The sequence below is a fragment of the Rutidosis leptorrhynchoides genome, chromosome 7 (assembly GCF_046630445.1).
Source record: "Rutidosis leptorrhynchoides isolate AG116_Rl617_1_P2 chromosome 7, CSIRO_AGI_Rlap_v1, whole genome shotgun sequence".
Taxonomy (NCBI): domain Eukaryota; kingdom Viridiplantae; phylum Streptophyta; class Magnoliopsida; order Asterales; family Asteraceae; genus Rutidosis; species Rutidosis leptorrhynchoides.
The window spans coordinates 276895001-276915294 of record NC_092339.1 but is presented as its reverse complement, the minus strand read 5'-3'; the positions used below and the strand labels follow the sequence as shown (position 1 = coordinate 276915294).

General features: G+C 31.8%; 2 protein-coding genes across 2 annotated transcripts in view; one reads left to right on the top strand and one right to left on the bottom strand.

Moving 5' to 3' along the window:
• Positions 1-276: 276 nt before the first annotated feature.
• LOC139860032 (uncharacterized) lies at positions 277-1866 on the bottom strand. The gene is made up of 4 exons (XM_071848806.1): positions 1863-1866; positions 1112-1819; positions 680-1058; positions 277-355 (listed from the first exon to the last, which is right to left on the bottom strand). Exons 1-4 carry the CDS (start codon positions 1864-1866, stop codon positions 277-279), a joined length of 1170 nt encoding a protein of 389 aa, XP_071704907.1.
• Positions 1867-1926: 60 nt separating this feature from the next.
• Positions 1927-20294, top strand: part of LOC139860031 (uncharacterized) — a 22143-nt gene continuing 3775 nt past the window's right edge. Inside the window, exons 1-3 of the mRNA XM_071848805.1 lie at positions 1927-2033; positions 2643-2733; positions 3011-3016. Of these exons, the coding sequence (XP_071704906.1) occupies positions 1927-2033; positions 2643-2733; positions 3011-3016 (204 nt within the window). The remainder of the gene's footprint in view (positions 2034-2642; positions 2734-3010; positions 3017-20294) is intronic.

The window sequence follows — 20294 nt, the reverse complement described above, 5'->3', positions numbered from 1 at the left end:
GGTCGGTGACTCCTTCTGCAAGTTTAATTTAATCTGCAAGCATAAATCTTTTAACTGTCATAACTAAGTTGGCGGCTTCGTGGAAGGTCGGCGGCTTCAGTAATCCGTCAAATCTTCTTGATTTTGTTTCCATTTTTACTTGAACTTGGTTGATAAGTTGAGAAACCATGTTCATTAGGTCGGCAGCTTCTGGATGAAGCCGGCGACTTCCTTTGCTTTTTACTTGGTCAACAAGTTCTTTCAATTTTACAGAGATTCTGGAACATTTTGGCATATTCAGCCCCAGACCGGCGGTTTCCTTGACTCCATGCCGGCGGATTCTTTGCCTTTTCTACAATTTTCTCTGTTTTTAATCCTGTTTGATACATAACTTTGATAAAATCATTAGAAATACCTCTTTTCCCATTTTACCCATTTCAGTGTGTTTTAGGATTAAAATAACTCTAAAATACTAAGATAACTCCTCAAAATGTTATCAAAAAACTGTATAATTTAGGAGTTATCACGAACGTAAGATTTCAACGCCTGAATGTCCAAGGTGGTGATGCCAAATGTCCGGAGATAAAGCAGCAAAATTCGAATTTGAAGATAAACGGTGCAACAAAGAAGTACTAAGAGGATATAAGTCTCCAGTACTGTTACATCTCAGGATTGGCGTGACTTGTGGAAAATTATTGACAGTAAACCAAAAAGATCAAATTCTAAAGAAAGATTATTATCAGTGGATAGACAGCAACAGAAGTAAGATTTTTTAATTAGGCGGGTTGCATGCAACGTATTACATAGATATAGAGGGCGAGAGGGATTAGGTAAGAGAGATTGACCAAAACCCTGAATTGGAATGCCATGACCATTGTCAACGATAATATGTTTCGATTGCTGTAACGGATAATAATTGTGCATTGCATTGTCAATATCTGTGGGACAATAACTTGTAGAAGATGCGTTTGATAGATGGGCCTGAGGTCGAGGCACAAGTAAACCATCATGAGCTGAGGGACTATTGGGTTTGGTCCAATTGGTGGTAGGAAAAAGGGCATGGAGGAGGAGTATTGGGCCTGTTGATATTGATATGGCCCATAGTTAGTCCAGGATGGCTGATTCAAGTTACCTTGGTGCCAATTAGGGCTAGCAAAACCTCTGCCATGACCTCGACCACGATAGCTTCCATTCCCTCGGCCAAGACCACGAAAGTAATTGTTGCGATTGTTGTTTGGATGACGATCAGATTGTTGAGAGGAATCGGTTGAGGATTGTTGACGATTTTGTGACGCAGTGGTGGTGGTAAGAAGAGCCGATTGATTTTGATGTGGAGAATTATGTGCCGCCTGTTTTTGCTTTCGAGTTTCTTCCAAAATCAGTTTGGATCTTGCTTCATAGAACGAAGTTAATTTTGTTAATTGTGTGAAATAGGTCCCAACAGTGTCAAAATTGTCATTTAGGCCAGCAATGAGTTGCAAGACCATTCGGTCGTCTGAGACTTTGTCGCCTACATTGGCTAATTGATCGGCTAGTATTTTGATTTCTTGACAATAGGTCGAAACATTGGCAAAATCGTCCAATCGGATAGTATTGAATTGTCTTTGCAGGTAAAAAGCCCTCGAGTTCTTATTGTCTTGAAAAACATTCTGGAGACGAGTCCAAGAATCAGCAGTAGTCGTTTCATCTTCAAGTATGATGCTTAGTAATTCATTGAATATTATTCCATAAACCCATTGAAGGACCAGAGCATCCAATCGGAGCCAGAAAGCATCATGAGTAGGGGTGGTATCTGTTGTAGTTGAGGAAGAAGAGTCTGCAGGGGTGGAGATGATATGATCTAAAACATCATAGGCATTACAATTATTCTTAAATGGTTATGCCCATTGATTATATTGGGTGTTTTCGATTGATAAGGTGATTGGGATTAAATTCTTGATATTGGAGATGGTAAGGGCAAGGTGGTATTTAGTTGTTTCGGCCATTGGAGGAGAGGAAATTGAACAGGAAAAAAAGGTTGCAGAGAGGATCAGGAAGAATAGGCCTAATATCATGTAAGTTGTATATTTCGTTGATTACATTCAATAGATTACACCCGTATACAGGGGCGGACCTATTAAGGGTCAGGGTGGGGCACCCGCCCCCAGTGGATTTGCAGTTTATAGTGTAAATTTTTTTGTTTTTTCGATTTTGCCCCCAGTGGAAATTTTTTTTTCTTCCCCAAACCCTTAATATTTTGTCTCAAAACCTCCATATTTTGCCCAAAAACCATAGTATTTTACCTAAAAATCTCTAAATTTTGCTCAAAAAACTCTATATTTTGCCTCAAAACCTTCATATTTTGCCAAATACGTTTTAGAAAAATTTCTGCCCCCGGTGAAAAAATTTCCTGGATACGCCACTGCCCGTATATATACAGAGTAAAGCCAAGCCTATCCCAACTGTAAGTGTTAAATATATGTAAGGGATATTTGCCAACTGTTGCTATCATCTATTTTGACTACAATATTATACATGCTATATATATAAAGATATCGCAAGCTCATATGTCTCATCTAATATAATGTGATTAGGGGCATGCAACCCACTACCCCTATTAGCTCCGCCATTGATGAAACATGAGTATTTTGTGTATTATGATGTTTTTATTGATGATCCGAAAGGCTAAGTGAAAGTTCACGAGACCATGAATTGCTAGAAAATGTTGAAGTGTTGGTTGGCTGTGAAAGTTTGGAGGATAAATTTAAACGGAATGTAATGATGGAGATAATGATGCTGACACGACTAAGTCACCCATACATGACTCCTACATGGAGATCTATTTACTCAAAATGTTGAACACGAGAATTATTAAGAAGCAGGGAATCAAAAGAAAAACTCTATACAATGGTATAATAGATGAGTTCACCTAAGAAGAACTAGATCAGCCGATTATATATGAACTTAATTGTAGGAAGATATACAAGGTTCAATTTGTAAATTATCTTCTTTTTTTGTTTCTTTATTTTTATTTATTTTTTATTTTTTACAGAAAATGGTGAACTAGAGAGGAATTCCGAAGCAAAGTGCATGAAAGACTCCATACAGTGGGAGCATGTATAAAATAATAGATGAGGCTCCAACAGGTTATCGATTATAATGAAATATTACCAATATAAATAATAGACTGTTATAATTCAGTAGGCTTATAACTAATTTTGACCTAAGTCTATACAATCCTTAAATATGAGAGAGTAGTAATGGAAGAGAGAGGGAGTATATTTCTTATCTGTAAGAAAATGGTGTGTATATGTGTGTTCATTATCCACATATATATAGTACAAATTTTACTATCCATATTTGACTAATTACCATCCATATTTTACTACTAAATTTACAACACTCCCTCTTGGATGGTAATTTTTTTTTTTTAAAGAGCAATTAATACTGCCTCGTTAAAAACCTTGCTAAAGAAAATCCAGTGGGATAAAACTTTAGCTAAGGGAAAAAGAGTGCAGCATAGAGTTGACTCCCCCTCAAGTAGACAACGCTGAGTCGTCACATCTTTTGAACTTGCCTCATGCCAATATTGTGAATGTATGTTTTGAAAAACAGCGATTGACAGTGCTTTGGTATAAAGATCAACAGAGTTGTTGATTGAACGTATCTCATTTTAATCTGGTTGTCTTTTACGAGATCTTGAGTATATGAGAAGAATCTGAGGTTTTCATCTGAAACTGTATCATCTAAATCTTTTATGTACAAGTTTGGTCCACGTGATTTGTCTACAGTCTCCTTCATGGTTTGTTCAAACTGTTGTTTCAATTCCTATTCCCTTTCATTCTTTTTCTGAGCCTTACTAATATACCATTTTTTTCCATCAAACTTATGACCGTTGAGACTGTTTATAACTTTAGCGCCTCGTCAGCATTTATGTTTTGTTCTGTCATTTTTTGATACTCTTCTTTCATTTGTACTATGTAAGCTGTATTATCTTCATAGATAGTTGTTAGGCTTTTATAGCGTTCTAGTCCACAAGAATCAATAATGATTTGTATCATTGATCTTAACTAAAATCATTCCCGAGTAGCTTCATGTAATGCAATCACTTCGGCATGATTTGATGATGTTGCAACAAGTGTTTGTTTTGAGAACGTCATGATATTGCGGTGCCTCCATTTAGGAATACATATCCAGTTTGAGATTTAGCTTTATGTAGATCGGATAAATAATCTGCATCTGTATAACCAAACAAATCTTGTTTCGAGTTGTTAGAATAAAATAATTATAAATCAGTAGTTCCCCGAAGGTATCAAACTATTTGTTTGATCCCATTCCAATGTCTTTTGGTAGGGGCTGAGCTGAACCTTGTCAACAAATTAACTGCAAAAGAAATGTCAGATCTTGTATAATCTATAAGATACATAAGAACCTCAATTGCACTAAAATATAGAACTTCCGATCTGTTAAAATTTTCATGATCTTCGCAGGGATGAAATAGATCAGTGTCAATATTGAGTGATCTAACAACAATGAGTTTGTCTTTAAAAAAAATGTTTTAAAATCTTTTCGGTATAAGTTGTTTGATGTACAAGTAAACCATTAGGCATATGCTCAATTTGCAATCCAAGGTAATACTTGGTTTTTTCAAGATCTTTCATTTCAAAATAATTCTTTAGAAGTTGAATGATTTCATAGATCTCTTTATTTGTTCATATGATGTTAAGAACATTGACATAAACAACTACGATCTCATATCCGAACATTGTTTTTATAAAACATACGTGCAAAATAAGTTTATATTTATACCCTTTTTTTTATCAAGTAGTCATTTAATCGGTTATACCACATACGTCCCGTTTGTATAAACCCACTTAGAAATCTTTGTGATTTAATGGAATATATTCCCTTGGGTTTTACATTAGATGCTTATGATACCTTAACCCTTTAGGTATATTCATATATATCACTATTAAGTGATCCATACAGATAAGTAGTAACAACATTCATGAGATGCATTTAAATAACTACCAGGTTGATTAAGTATCTAATAAGTAATTGTATCCATTACAGGAGGATAATTTTTCCTCCTAATTCATTTCTGGTCTTTGTGGGAAATATTGAGTTACAAGTCTAGTTTTGCCTTGTAACTTCATTTGCACATTTCTTTTCGGATAAAAATTCATTTGTATCCCATACGTTTCACATCTTTAAAAGTGATAACGATTGATCCGAAAACTTTTCTTTTATCGAGCGATTCTAATTCAGCTCTTATTGCTCCTTTCCATTGAGCTCAATCATGTCCATTTTGTATATTCAATGACAGATTTTAGTTCCAGATCATCATCTTTATTCATGATGTCATTGTAACATTATATGAAAATATCTCATAGAGATTTTAGTTTCATTTCGGTTCCATAATATTGCATAATTTATCGCAATTTTAGTATTTACATTTATCAATATCCTCTGCAGAAGGAATATTGATTTGTGGTTCTTCTTGAACACTTTCTCTTACCTCATTATCAGCTGATTTTCTTTTTCGAGGATTTTTATCTTCGGAACCAATTGATCTTCCACGTTTGATGCGTGGCAAAGACTCAACAGTGACATTATTGCCAGCTTTTGGAATTTCAGTTCGAGCTGGAGCATTTATCGCTGGTATATATGATTTAGTCACTTTTTTATATCTGTAAATGCATAAAGTAATTAATTTGCAAGTTCTTTCATATACATTATTTTTGAACTTTCGTTTCACATTCTTTTGTGCGAGTTCAATATACCTTAATTGATGTTCGCATCATGAAGCATCATTTTATTTTTTATTTTTATTTCTCCCCCTAATCTAGGGAACAATGTTTTATTAAAATGACAATCAGCAAAACGTGCTGTAAAAACATCACCCATCATGGGTTCAATATATCTTATGATTGAAGATGTTTTATATCCAAAATATATTATCATCTTTCTTTGAAGAACCATTTTATTGTGTTGTGGTGATACAATTGGAACATACACTGCACAACCAATGTTTTAAGGTAGAAAATATTTGGCTCTTGGCCAAAATCAAGTATTAAGTGAAAATATTTACGACTTCCACATGGTATAATGCGAATTAATGTCGCAGCATGTAAATTTACATGTCCACATATAAATATTGAGAGATTTGTACTCATTATCAATTGTCTAGTTATTAGCTGTAAGCGTTTATCTATTGATTCAGCTAAACCAATTTTGTGTATGCACATGAGCAACTGGATGTTCAACAACAATCCCTGTAGATATATAATGATCATTAAATGCTTGAGATGTTAACTCACCAGCATTATCAAGTCTCATCCTTTTAATGGTGTAATCAGAATAATGTGTTCTCAATTTAATAATTTGTGCAAGAAACTTTGCAAATGCCATATTACGGCTTGATAACATACAAATATGAGACCATCCGCTAGATGCGTCTATTAGAACCATGAAATATCAAAATGGTTCACATGATGGATGAATTGGTTCATATATCTTACCTTGAATTCTTTCAAGAAACATTTGTGATTCTTTTTCACAATATACTTTTCATTAATCACCATATGTGCTTTCCATTAATCACCATATGTGTTTTTTTTTTTTTTTTTTTTTTTTTTATAAATCACCATATGTGTTTTTTTTTTTTATCATATATCATTTTCACCATATACGCTTTTAATCATATGCGCTGTGTTTTTCACCATATGCGCTTTTAATCATATGCGATTTTCATCATATGCGTTGTGCTTTTCATCATATTCGCTTTTTATCATATGCGCTTATCATATGCGATGCGCTTTTTATCATATGCGCTTTTTTATGTGAATAGTAAATTAATTAATTTCGTTTTACTATTCATATGAATTAATTTAGATTTACTATTTTGTTAATTGAGTAATATATATATACATCATATACTTGTGACTCCGAAGGCTCAAATGAATTTGACCATATAGTTATACGTTGTACCTTGCACATTAATTTTCAGTAGAAGCTTTAGATGCATATTATTTTCAGTAGAAGCTTTAGATGCACTTTTTTTTAATCACCAAATACCACAAACACTTTGTTTGCGTTTGTTCATAGTCATCAATGAAAACCATTTTCTTTAATTTTATTTTATACAATAAAATTAACGCATCATTATTCTTTTCAAAAACAATAATCTATTGTTATTGTTCACTTGTGCCATGTTTAACAACAAAAGTCAACAACCTCTGTCTTGTTTGTTGTGGCAACCAAAAACAACCTTTGCTTTTGTTACCGAGAATCCAAGACCAAAAAAAAATTAATTTTTAATTAATCTTTTATCAAAACCATAAATGATTTTATTGATCTACGTTGATATGGCCATAAAGAATTGATGGCTGACCTACTTTTGTAAGTGTATTTCGGCTATCATCCCGAAAACGCACAACGACCTTTTTTTTTTTTTTTTTTTTTTATGAACTATTTGTTTCATATCTAGCTTAGGCAATTATTGTGAATATTTGGTCCCTATAAGAGCATTTATTTTTTAGACTTTTAGTTGATTTGTACTTGTCACAATTAGGGATAGCACCCGCGGGTCGTGGATGCGGATCCATTGGATCCATCACCCGTACCCGCGGATTTTTTTTAAGAGACATCCAATTGAACCCTTGTTCGTTGAAACAATTTGACTATATTTTTACTCCCCATTATTAAACGGGCCATTTTGATGCACACTCTTAAAAAAAATAATTTGTTTTTTAAGTTTTATTATTCAACCTCCTTTTTTCAACGGTCACGTTTTTAACAAAACATTTGACAAGTTTGGAAAAAAGTTTTTTATTGATTATCATCAAAAGTTTTCTATTGTCACTCTACTGGATGGAATTATGACATACAACCAAAATTGCAACCCAACACTACATAAGAACAAAAAGGTTGTTTTTAATTAACATATGTATATGTGTTAAACTCGGAATAATAATAACTTATTTTAGAAAATTAACATAAGACATGTTGAAACATTTTTGTCACATTTAGCTCATCAAGTCTAATACTTATCATTGATAGATTTTATCACGTCTAGGAGATGTTTATTTTTTTCTTGTATTAAGTCCTACTTTCATTTACCTTTGTTTGGAAAAAAGTTTTTTTTTTACTTTGCTTTCCCCCTTTCTGTAAAACTCATTTAAACACTTTCTTTGTTTTTTTTTTTTTAAAAAAAACTTTCTTTTTTTTACGTTACCCGTAAATTATAAATATATAAAAAAAACTTTTTGTTTAAATTTTTTTTTTCTAGTTTTTAAAAGGTCACTTGACCAATTTTTTAATTCTTTCACAACACCTGATATCGTGATCGTGACCTTTCACCAAAGCAAGAGATATTCTTAATAAACTAAACACGGACTCGTGTTTGAAATTGTCGGCCACAAAAAAAATTCATTTGATAAAAGTATATATTTTTTTTTAGTTATAGAAGGAGACCACTTCATTTTCAATACTTTATTTTTGACAAAAAAACTATTCCATTTTACCATCCCTTTTTTTTTCTTACTTTAACTTTTAAGATATACTTTTAATAAAAATACAAACTACTTTTTCTTATTTTAACTTTTAAGATTTACTTTTAATAAAAATACAAACTACTTTTTGTATTTTAACTTTTAAGATTTACTTTTAATAAAAGTACAAACTACTTTTTCTTATTTTAACTTTTAAAATTTACTTTTAATAAAAATATAAACTATTTTTTTTATTTTAACTTTTAAAATTATAAATTTAAGAATAAACATTAGTATGCATGAAATAAATAATGATTAATTGCATAAGTAATCATAAATGTTAGATAACATATAAAGACCCCGTCGTATTCGTATTGATCGGAATTAATCTCGACCCATGGTACCGTGTTGTCAAATGACGTGTTGCGTACATAAAGTACCGTGTTGTCAAATGACATGTTGCGTACAATCATGAGGTCTTATTAACATAAATATAAATGTTAGTGAAGTTAATAAGAGTTATATTACAGAAAATATAATTCAGGCGGTATAACCGGCCATATATAACTTAAATAACATAAATATAAATGTTAGTGAAGTTAATAAGAGTTAGATTACAGAAAATATAATTCAGGCGGTATAACCGGCCATATATAACTTAAATAACATAAATATAAATGTTAGTGAAGTTAATAAGAGTTAGATTACAGAAAATATAATTCAGGCGGTATAACCGGCCATATATAACTTAAATAACATAAATATAAATGTTAGTGAAGTTAATAAAAGTTAGTAAACATAAATGATAGTTAGGCGACAGTGTCGACCATATATAATTTAGGTGGCAGAGCCAACCATATAATAAGAACAATACAAATGCACTAAGAACTTAATAAAAATTAGTAGTTCAAAATGTTAGTAGTCCAAAATTTGATATGTCCGAGTCTGAAAAACCTTAATAATTTCATACCTTGATTAGTGACTCGTGATCGTTTGAGATATCCTTTGATTACACTAAGCTCTTCGTGCTGATAACGTGTTATAATTCAGTAGGCTTATAACTAATTTTGACCTAAGTCTATACAATTCTTAAATATGAGAGAGTAGTAATGGAAGAGAGAGAGAGTATATTTCTTATCTGTAAGAAAATGGTGTGTATATGTGTGTTCATTATCCACATATATATAGTACAAATTTTACTATCCATATTTGACTAATTACCATCCATATTTTACTACTAAATTTACAACATAGACAAAATTTGTCTTATTTGTTATGAATACTACTATTCAATTTTTCATTTTTTACAAATCAACCCCCTAACTTTCATTAAAATACAAATCGAACCCCCTACTTTATACCTATATTATAAATTATTATTTATCCCATCACTAACACCAAAAACACCCACCACGCTTTACCGGCTTCTACACTGCGCTCAAACAGTAGGATCCACCTAGGCCACTACTGTGCTGCATTTTTTTTTTTTGTCTCCAACGATAAAAGAAGCAACTTTCTTAAAAGGAACAACCCTTCAATGCTACTAAAAGATGTCGAAAAATATTTTTTTTTTTACAAAATAGATCAACTAACTTTAACGCTAAAAGAAACAACTTTCACAAAAGGAACAACCCTTCAATGTTAGATGTCGAAAAAAAAAATTCTTTTTTACAAAATAGATCCACAAAAGGAAAGACTTTTTTTTTAAACTCGCATTCAAAACGGAGCCCCTGGCGCGAAGCGAGGGCTCCAAAACTAGTTTTTACTGAAGATGACTATTATTCGGTAGGTGGTCAGTATCATTATTGGTGAGGACTCATATCTAGAATGTTAACGGATATTAGACGTAGACAATATCTTATGTAATATTTAGCATTAAATGTAGGCATATCTATCCATATCTCATATTAAATGTAGGATCCCTAAAATCAAGGGATATGAGATCAGATTATGTACTATATATTTGGCCTCTTTGATCAATAAGAATCATGGGTGAATTATAACATTCTAACATGGTATCGGCGTGAGGATGAGCCGCCTAGCTAGACTAGGTTCCAAACCTCGAAAAAAAATAATAAGAATAATAATCTCTTCCGATAAAGACTGGTTATCGTCGACAAAGTTCAATGCCCAAGTCCTGCTCAATCCTTAGGCAAAGCAAGCCAAGACGTAAAAAAAAAACGTTACGGACAAGGAAACGTAGTCAAGCAATACGCAACTACATCAACGAATATCAGTCTGCTCAGAAAAAACAATGTTATTTAGTTTTTAGCGTTTTAATCCAGTTTGACCGTTCATTCCTCTCCCGCTCAAACTGCGGGGGGGTGTTAACGGATATTAGACGTCTTATGTAATATCTATCATTAAATGTAGGCATATCTATCCATATCTCATATTAAATGTAGGATCCCTAAAATCAAGGGATATGAGATCAGATTATGTACTATATATTTGGCCTCTTTGATCAATAAGAATCATGAGTGAATTATAACATTCTAACATAGAATAGTTGGATGTGAAGACTCTATATGGTTATTTTAGGAGGATATTTATATGGTTCAATCTGAGAGCTTTGAGGTAGTAAAATAAAGAAGATGGTATTTTAATTGAAGAAAAGTCTATTTCGGTTGAAAAAAAAGGTCCAAATTTTTAGTTGTATGTGTTGTTAGGGTCTAAATTTTCTAACAAAATCTCAGATTAAAGATGTTACTATATAATACCAAATCATACCCGTAACTAGTGTATGTACCGTGGATTTCAAGTATTGATTAACAAAAGGCCTGAAGCTTCAAGGCTTAATGGATGGGCCTGATATATTTATATAGTTATATGGGCTTGGAATTTATAATCCATACATCATAGAAGTACTTGTTAGTAAATACTTATTAAGATTGAAAAAGGCGCTAGACGGGGTCAAGATGATCGGGACCTCAAAAGATCGAGATGGGAGTTGAGACGGACGGTGACTGATGTGGACTTTTAACCGAATTTTTTGACTTTTGACCCGGGTTGACCCAATCTTCCCGCCTTTGACCCGATTTTTGACCATTGACCGAGTTATTGGACGTCGAAACGTTCTAGTCATCAAAATACCGTAACAGTCGCGCAACGGATGCCGTTTGCAACCATGGTAGATATACAAAGGATGCCAAATCTGAAATCGAGAGTACAATTCTGACTTCACAACATATGATTGACTAAATTACTTATTTCACCTACTAAACTGAAGTCGATTATGCTAATTGCTAAATTTAACGAAAACACAAAACATTAGCCCAGCTGACAAATTTGATTTGTCAAATTTTAAAACTATCAATATATCCCCTTGTGGCATTGACGTATTTATGTTATTGAAATTCGATTCATGCTTGTGACTCAGAATTATCAAAGTGTATTTAGGTCGAAGTAACGTATGTTTGTATGTACGAAGTAAAATGATATCTACCGAGTAACGATTTAACGTGTGTACGTACGAATTACTTATCATCATATTCAATTAATAATTAACACATGATTGGAGTATTGAATCATGGATAGAGAGAAGATAAGTGAGTAGTGTATGTCACATATTTATAGGATTAGGAGAACAAATACGATGATTATAAGCAAAAAGAAAAATCAATTTTCTTATATATTATCGGAATAATATAATAAATTTGATGTTCTTATTAACGTGTATTTTCATTCCTCGGTTCAAGTTCTTCTTAATCTTAACTACATCTTGTCACAGCAAAAAACGTATAAATGCAATTTATGTATCATATATGCTTTTAGTAATTGTATATAGCTCAAAACTATTTAATCAACTAGTCTGGTACTCTGGTCAATATTCCCGGCATAAAACATCAATATATTGATGTACAAAATCCATTCAAGTCCATTGTGTTGAAATACTCGTGCAACAACTCACCTCTTTGACATTTACAACTTGTGTGCCGTTGAAGTTTTGTCACAACATTTCACTAGTGACCAAGCGGTTTCGGTTTGTTATTTCTTTTTTTATAAGTATGGTCAAGGTCATAGGCTAGACCATGCAGTCGACGTTATGGTTCATTTGGTTCCAATTTACAAGTTTGAGATTTGGGGTTTCGGTTAAACCATGAACGCTACACTTATATACTGCCCGATCTAATTTTTAAAATGCAAGTCTATTATCAAATATATTCAGTGTCACCTTGTTAATTTTATGGATCATGTTCAACAAATAAAAAACTAGATCTTCTCGTATACGAAATTTTTTCATATATAAAAAAAAATAAGTTCAATAATATTAAAAAATGTACAAGTACTAACATCAATCGAAACAACGGTTGCAAAAGAGGTACTATCAAAACTTTATGATTACATCTATTCTTCTTTGAGACTTTTTATGCCCGAAGTGGTGTTTAGGACCCCTAATAATAATAATAATAATAATAATAATAATAATAATAATAATAATAATAATAATAATAATAATAATAATAATAATAATAATAATAATAATAATAATAATAATAATAAAATAAACGGTTATCCGAAAATGAGTTCTATAAATTATAGACTTATTAAAAATGTATTTAGGAGCTATTTGTTAAATTTTAGAACTTTTTATATTTTACCCAGAATTAAGAGGGACAGTTGATGTAATTTTTACTTAATAAATAAATGATGAAATTTTATACCATAGTGACCAAAATAAATAAAACTATTTAATTTAAAAATTTGGGATTTTTAGGAACACTTTATATTTTAACTGTTTAGCAAATGGACACGATATAATATGTGTAAGATGTAAATGTGGACTGAAGAAAGGACAAGAGTCCGATGGCTATGCTGTTTGAATTCTAAAATATCCACAACTTGTAATTACACGTTTGTAATTTAATATAATATGAAAAGTGGGTTTTAGCTGTGCAAATGAGTTATTAAATGATTTATTAATGTGTTTGTTCTTTGGAATCTATCATCAGTATCTTATTCTATTTATATTATATATTATATAGAAACACATATGCATTGGAGATATTATACGCCACTTTAAATCACTAGCCTTCTCTATCTCTTTTCTCCATTTCTTTGCAAACATCCACCACCATAATCATATGTTTCGATGCTGTAATTGTTTTGCTGTTTAGAACTATCATCGACCACCACAAACCATCGGGGACTTCTACCACCCTACAAACTCGCCACCCTTCTCCTTTGTGAAACCACCACACCATAAAAGAAGACCATCATCACCTACAAAACCCATCTAAAACACCACCTTGTCTCCTCTTTTAATCAATCACCATGACACCACCATCCACCCCCGTTGTCTTCAATCACCACCACTTGGAATCCTCTTCACACTCCACTCTCAACATGTCGACACCCACATCAACACCTTGAATCATCTTCACCGATAATCAAACCAAAGTGTACTGCTACTTTCGTTTTGTTTTCTTTCCTTTTCTTCTCCGATGAATCAACACCACAAACCCACCCATATCAAACCCACAACCACAACTACAACTACGTCACCCTATCACCATGTACAATCATCGAACACCAAAGTTTGCTACTGCCGTTCCTATGTCCTTTATTTCCGGTTCAATCGTAACTCAAAACCCTACCAACATGTCACCATTGTCGCTATCTTATTTCTATTTCTTCAACCACCACAAACACTCATCATCATAACATTGATTCACCATCACATTAGTCGAGTACCACCATTAAAGTCGACTAAAAATCGCCACCAACATCGAAGATTTGATGCTGCTGTCGTGTTTTCTTTTAAACGTAAATGATTATGATTATGATTTGAAGAAGATGAAGAAAATAACGATTATGATAATTAATAATGATACATGATGAATACAAGAATGATGAACCAATATCCCACTTCTTTGTTTCCTGTCGTCAACCAGAAAAAGGTAGAACCACTTGGATTTAAATACGTATAAGGCTGCTAAAATCGATATCTCCTTTATTTTGTTATAAACCGAAACAACCTTTTTGTGATGTTATTAATTGGGCCAAAATTCATTAAGTAGTCTGTTGGGCTGAGACCCACTATAATGTTGGGCCATTTTAAAAACCCATTAGACTTCCGAATGAATTAGTGATCATTCGTTATTTACTGCTGCTGGGTTGTGTGCCTGTCGTGGCCAAATGAAAACCAAACCTTATTTTTAATAATTAACGATGATGCATGAGAATATGATAAAGATACAAGAACGATGGCAAGATGATAATTGATGGTGTATGATGTGTTAGTAATACATTAAATGATATACATATAGAGAAGTTGACGACGTTATGATCATGATTATGATTAAGAGGAACCGTAAAATGATGAGATGAGTGTGATTCTATGATGATGTGTGTATGACGATCATGGTGATGTTAATGAAATAGATGTTATACAGTTATGAAGAATAGTAGATGATGATGATGTTAAGTGAGTGATCATGATGATAGAAAGATGATAATGAGTGTGAAGTAAGGATGATGATGATGGTAATAATACATGATGATGATGATGATGATGATGATGAGTAACATGTCGATATGAATATTGATGATTGCATGATAAAATGAAGATGGTATGATAATGATTATGATGTCGATGATGGTATTTAATAGAAAAACAGAAATGAACGAATAGTTAAGGGAGTTATCGGGTTAGCGGGACGTCGCGGGTTCAAACCCGGACTTGGGCATTTTTAAGGGCTACTTCTTTGAGGTAGTTATTTATTTATTTACTTATCATTATTATTATTTTTATCATTAATATCATTATAGTTATTAAAATAAATGTTAGTAATATTATTATTAGTAAAATCATTATTTTTATAGTTATTATTATTAGTAGTATTATTATCATTATCATTATTATTATCATTATTATTATTATTATTATTATTATTATTATTATTATTATTATTATTATTATTATTATTATTATTATTATTATTATTATTATTATTATTATTATTATTATTATTATTATTATTATTATTATTATTATTATTATTATTATATTATTATTATTATTATTATTATTATTATTATTATTATTATTATTACATTAACAATATTATTATAACAAATAAATATTTTCTATATAAGTGTATATATATTCCAACTACCATAATATTACATATAATTATATATATAAAGATTATTTATATAAATATTTACATGTAACAAATTATTGATTTTAAATATAATATTAAATTATATAAATATTAACTATTTTAAATATGTACAAATTAAATATATAAGATATATAATTTAAGATATAATATATGAATTTATTTGATTACGATTATGTGTGTTAATATATATATATAAATAATATAGGTTCGTGAATCCGAGGCCAAACCTACACTTGTTCAATGTCGTCATATGTATTTTTACTACAAAATACATTATTGTGAGTTTCATTTGCTCCCTTTTTAAATGCTTTTGCAATATATATTTTTGGGACTGAGAATACATGCGCTTTTATAAATGTTTTACGAAATAGATACAAGTAATCGAAACTACATTATATGGTTGAATGATCGAAGCCGAATATGCCCATTTTGCTAGGTAGCCTAAGAATTAGTAAACCGGTCTACTAATTGACACGAATCCTAAAGATAGATCTATTAGACCTAACAAACCCCATCTGTTGTAGCGGATGCTTTAGTACTTCGAGTTTTTATATCATGTCCGATGGATGTCCCGATATGATGGGGATATTCTTATATGCATCTTGTTAATGTCGGTTACCAAGTGTTCAATTCATATGAATGATTTTTGTCTCTATGCGTGGGACTTATATTTATGAGAAATGGAATTGAAATTCTTGTGGTCTATTAAAATGATGAAAATGAATGATTATGATAAATAAATGAACTCACCAACCTTTTGGTTGACACTTTAAAGCATGTTTATTCTCAGGTATTAAAGAAATCTTCCGCTGTGCATTTGCTCATTTTAGAGATATTACTTGGAGTTATTCATGGCATATTTCGAAAGACGTTGCATTCGAGTCGTTGAGTTCATCAAGATTATTATTAAGTCAATTATAGTTGGATGTATTATGAAATGGTATGCATGCCGTCTACTTTCGTTGTAAAGAAAGTTTGTCTTTTAAAAACGAATGCAATGTTTGTAAAATGTATCATATAGAGGTCAAATACCTCGCGATGTAATCAACTATTGTGAATCGTTTATAAAGTATATGAACGGGTCCCTTCAGTTGGTATCAGAGTGGTGGTCTTAGCGAACCAGGTCTGCATTAGTGTGTCTAACTGATAGTCATTAGGATGCATTAGTGAGTCTGGACTTCGACCGTGTCTGCATGTCAAAAGTTTTGCTTATTATTTTGTGTCGAAAATTACCTACTTATCATCCTTAGGAACTTACTTGCTCATCATTCTTAGTCTAGACACGTCTTACTGCATTGATTGCATGAATAGTTTATAGACAAAATTCATATCTTAGCGTATCTGCTAAATCATATCTTATCGTATCTATTACTGTAAACTTTGCCTGACATATCCCGTAAATTCCTCCGTGATTTACGAAATCTTTTACACTATATATATGGATATTCTATGTAATTAGAATACCATCCGATAGCCTAAATTCTGTTTATATCGAAAAAAACCCTTTATTCAATCATACGAAATGAAATTCGTCATTAGTTCAAGTCTCTCAGATTCCGAAATGGAATCCCACTCAAGCTCCGAAAGCAGTGTGACCGGAATGGATCAACCAATTAGTCATCATCTATTCTGGATGAATTGGGGATGGGTTCGTAGCCTCTTCAATCATTGGAGACAGGAAGAAGGCGATCCTTTCTATCCACCACATTGTCCCTTGGCGAAGAACCTGAAGCACTTACTGGCGAACCTGTTCGAAACACTATTTTCTCTCTCATTTCCAGAGTATCTCGTCACGATTATATAGTACATCAAATTCTAGATTTCATTTATCTACTCGTTCGAACCGCCAATCATCCCGGAGTAATAGAAGAAGTCAACGAGCTTCGCACTCGAGTAGTGGCTTTGGAGAATATGGTGCAAAGGTTACAAACACCAGCAGCAGCACCAGCAGCATAACCAGTACCACCATCATCAACGCCAACAGTACCATTACCAACCCCAACCAAAACCGCGTCGTATACCTCAACTTTACAATCTGTCCCACGAGCATCAATGTCATACGCTCTGTAGATACCAAAGAATACCAACAACAACAAACGATGAAGTGTTGATTCATAACTTCATTAGAGAAACATTCTGCGACGATTATGTAGTCTCTAAAGTCTTAGAGATTATCTATTCTAGCCCTAACCATAAATCAGTTGAGTGAACCAAAATGATAGAAGGAATAGTAGAAACCCTGACAAGAATGGTATGTGATTTACAAGTTAGACTTGTTTTACCAACAGCATCAACAGTACTGTAGCATCACCAGCACCGTCAGTGCCGTCAGCATCGTCAGAATCAACATCACCTATAACATCACAAACTCCGTCAGTTCAAGAATCACTGTGGACATCATTACGAAATCAATAACGCGTATATTGTATCAACGAGTTATGAAGTATTAACTCATTCCCTCTGAAGAAATTATATTTATATTTTATATATATATATATATATATATATATATATATATATATATATATATATATATATATATATATATATATATATATATATATATATATATATATATATATATATATAAATTTTGAGATCAAAACAAATCTTTCCGTACTAAGCTATTATGTGTGAATCTTAACTACTCGGTTAATTCATATTATAAATATGCAATGATGTACGACCTTCGTCCACAACTTAACCATCGTTAATTACAATCTCAGTCTCAATTCAATAAATTTCAACTCATAATAAACCAAGTGTACTATTCAAATATATGTTTGATTTTACACTTTTATCATCGATGTACTCGAAACTTTTCAAAGAACATCATTCGTATCTTGTGAAGTTCACAAGAATCCCACGAACACCAACATCATTCATTGAGTAAATATCAATAAAAATGAATAACGAAGTATTAATTTACGATGAAGTGATAATCCACGAAGATTACGAAATCTCTAAAGTTTTGGAGATTATTCATTTCTAGTTCTAGCTGAAAATCAAATGAGTTTAATTTAATATTAACTCATTAAATCTATGTTACATCTGAAGAAAATATACACATATATATTTTCATAAAGACTGTAATAAAAATTCTTTTGTACAAAATATTAATTGTGAAATTTTTTTTAACGGGTAGGTAATACCCAAGAGATATATAAATTCACAATTAATATGTTACATTCTTCGAATCTGATACAGCAATCATCGACTATACTCACTATCTTCACAACAAAATACATTCTTTTATAGAAATCAAAACAACCATACTCATTCAAATCCAATTACATATTCTGATTTTGAAATCTCAGAATTCAATTCGAGATATAACCGAAATTATTACTCTTAGATTCCTACAGTTTTCAAAGCTATATTTTGATTTCAAAACTGTGCTAGGACATCATTTCTTATACATAGAATCCAGAAAAATATTCGTATCATTTAAAATTCTGGAACAACATATATGTATTGACGATTACGATGTGTGTTCAAACCCTTCGAAATTCCTGAAGACACTTCAAACAATGAAAAATCGAAATGATGATTCAACCACATATTACCCACAGTCTTGTACCTGAAAAAACCCTCGAAACCAAAATCATAGTTTAACACATATCAGTGTCAGACCCTTTGGCATTTATTAGCAAAAATAAATTTGTGATTCTTTTTCAAAATTAGTCAGTTTTCACAGCTTCAGCAAATCGACTTCGATTTTCATCCGGAGTTGTCTTATTATAACCCTGACATATACGATTACCCTGTTATTACCGGAGAGCCTTTTATATTCCACCACATTATTAACAGATGTACCAGCAACTTCATTACCCTTTGACTTTAGCCTCTCCGAAGTCATTATATTTATTCATTAAAACCCTATCATATACTCACCCGCATCTTGTAACAAGAATTGCCATATCAATTACCAAGAATCAGCAATCAGTATTTTAAAATCTCGCAGCGTTTCTACTTCAACAGTTATATATATATACATATAACGTATATCTCCTAAAACTCCATACTTCGAATGTGAAGTTTCTGAAAAACACCCCGAACTGCGGAATGGTTCTCGAAATACTGATGAAGCAGAAAAAACTATAAACAACCTTAACAGTAAAAAGTTTGATGATAAAGAATAGTGTATTGGCAAAGCTTAGAAAAAGAGAAGTTTTGGAACTGGAAAACGGATTGAGCAAAGTATGAAGGAGGCTGTGGACAAACCACAAAGGCTGAACCTGCCTTCAAAGGATCCAAATGATTCAGTATCTACTGAAGTCATTATCGAATACCTTGCTCCCGACTCTAAACCCTTACGGACAATATTATTCATCATCCTCTGATATTAGAAATTCTAAGATATCATCGTATCTTTCATTATAAATATTCTCCATATTTCTGAAGATATTTCCATAAATATCCTTATCTAAAATCATTTACCTCTTCGTGCTATCTGTATTACATCATAAAAGAAACTATTTTAGTTTCTAAATTCTGAAACTTTCGAGTTTAAAATAGAAATATTTTTGAAGTAGTGTTGGGAACTGAAGCATGAGTTAGTATAATATAATGACACTTGATCAACGTGATTATATTACAGTAATTCATGCTAAGTTTCTAAATGGAACGTGATGATTCACAGATCATAACATCATCATATGCCATGTTATACGACTCTTTTATTCTATTTAACCTCTAAAATATCAAGAAAATATTT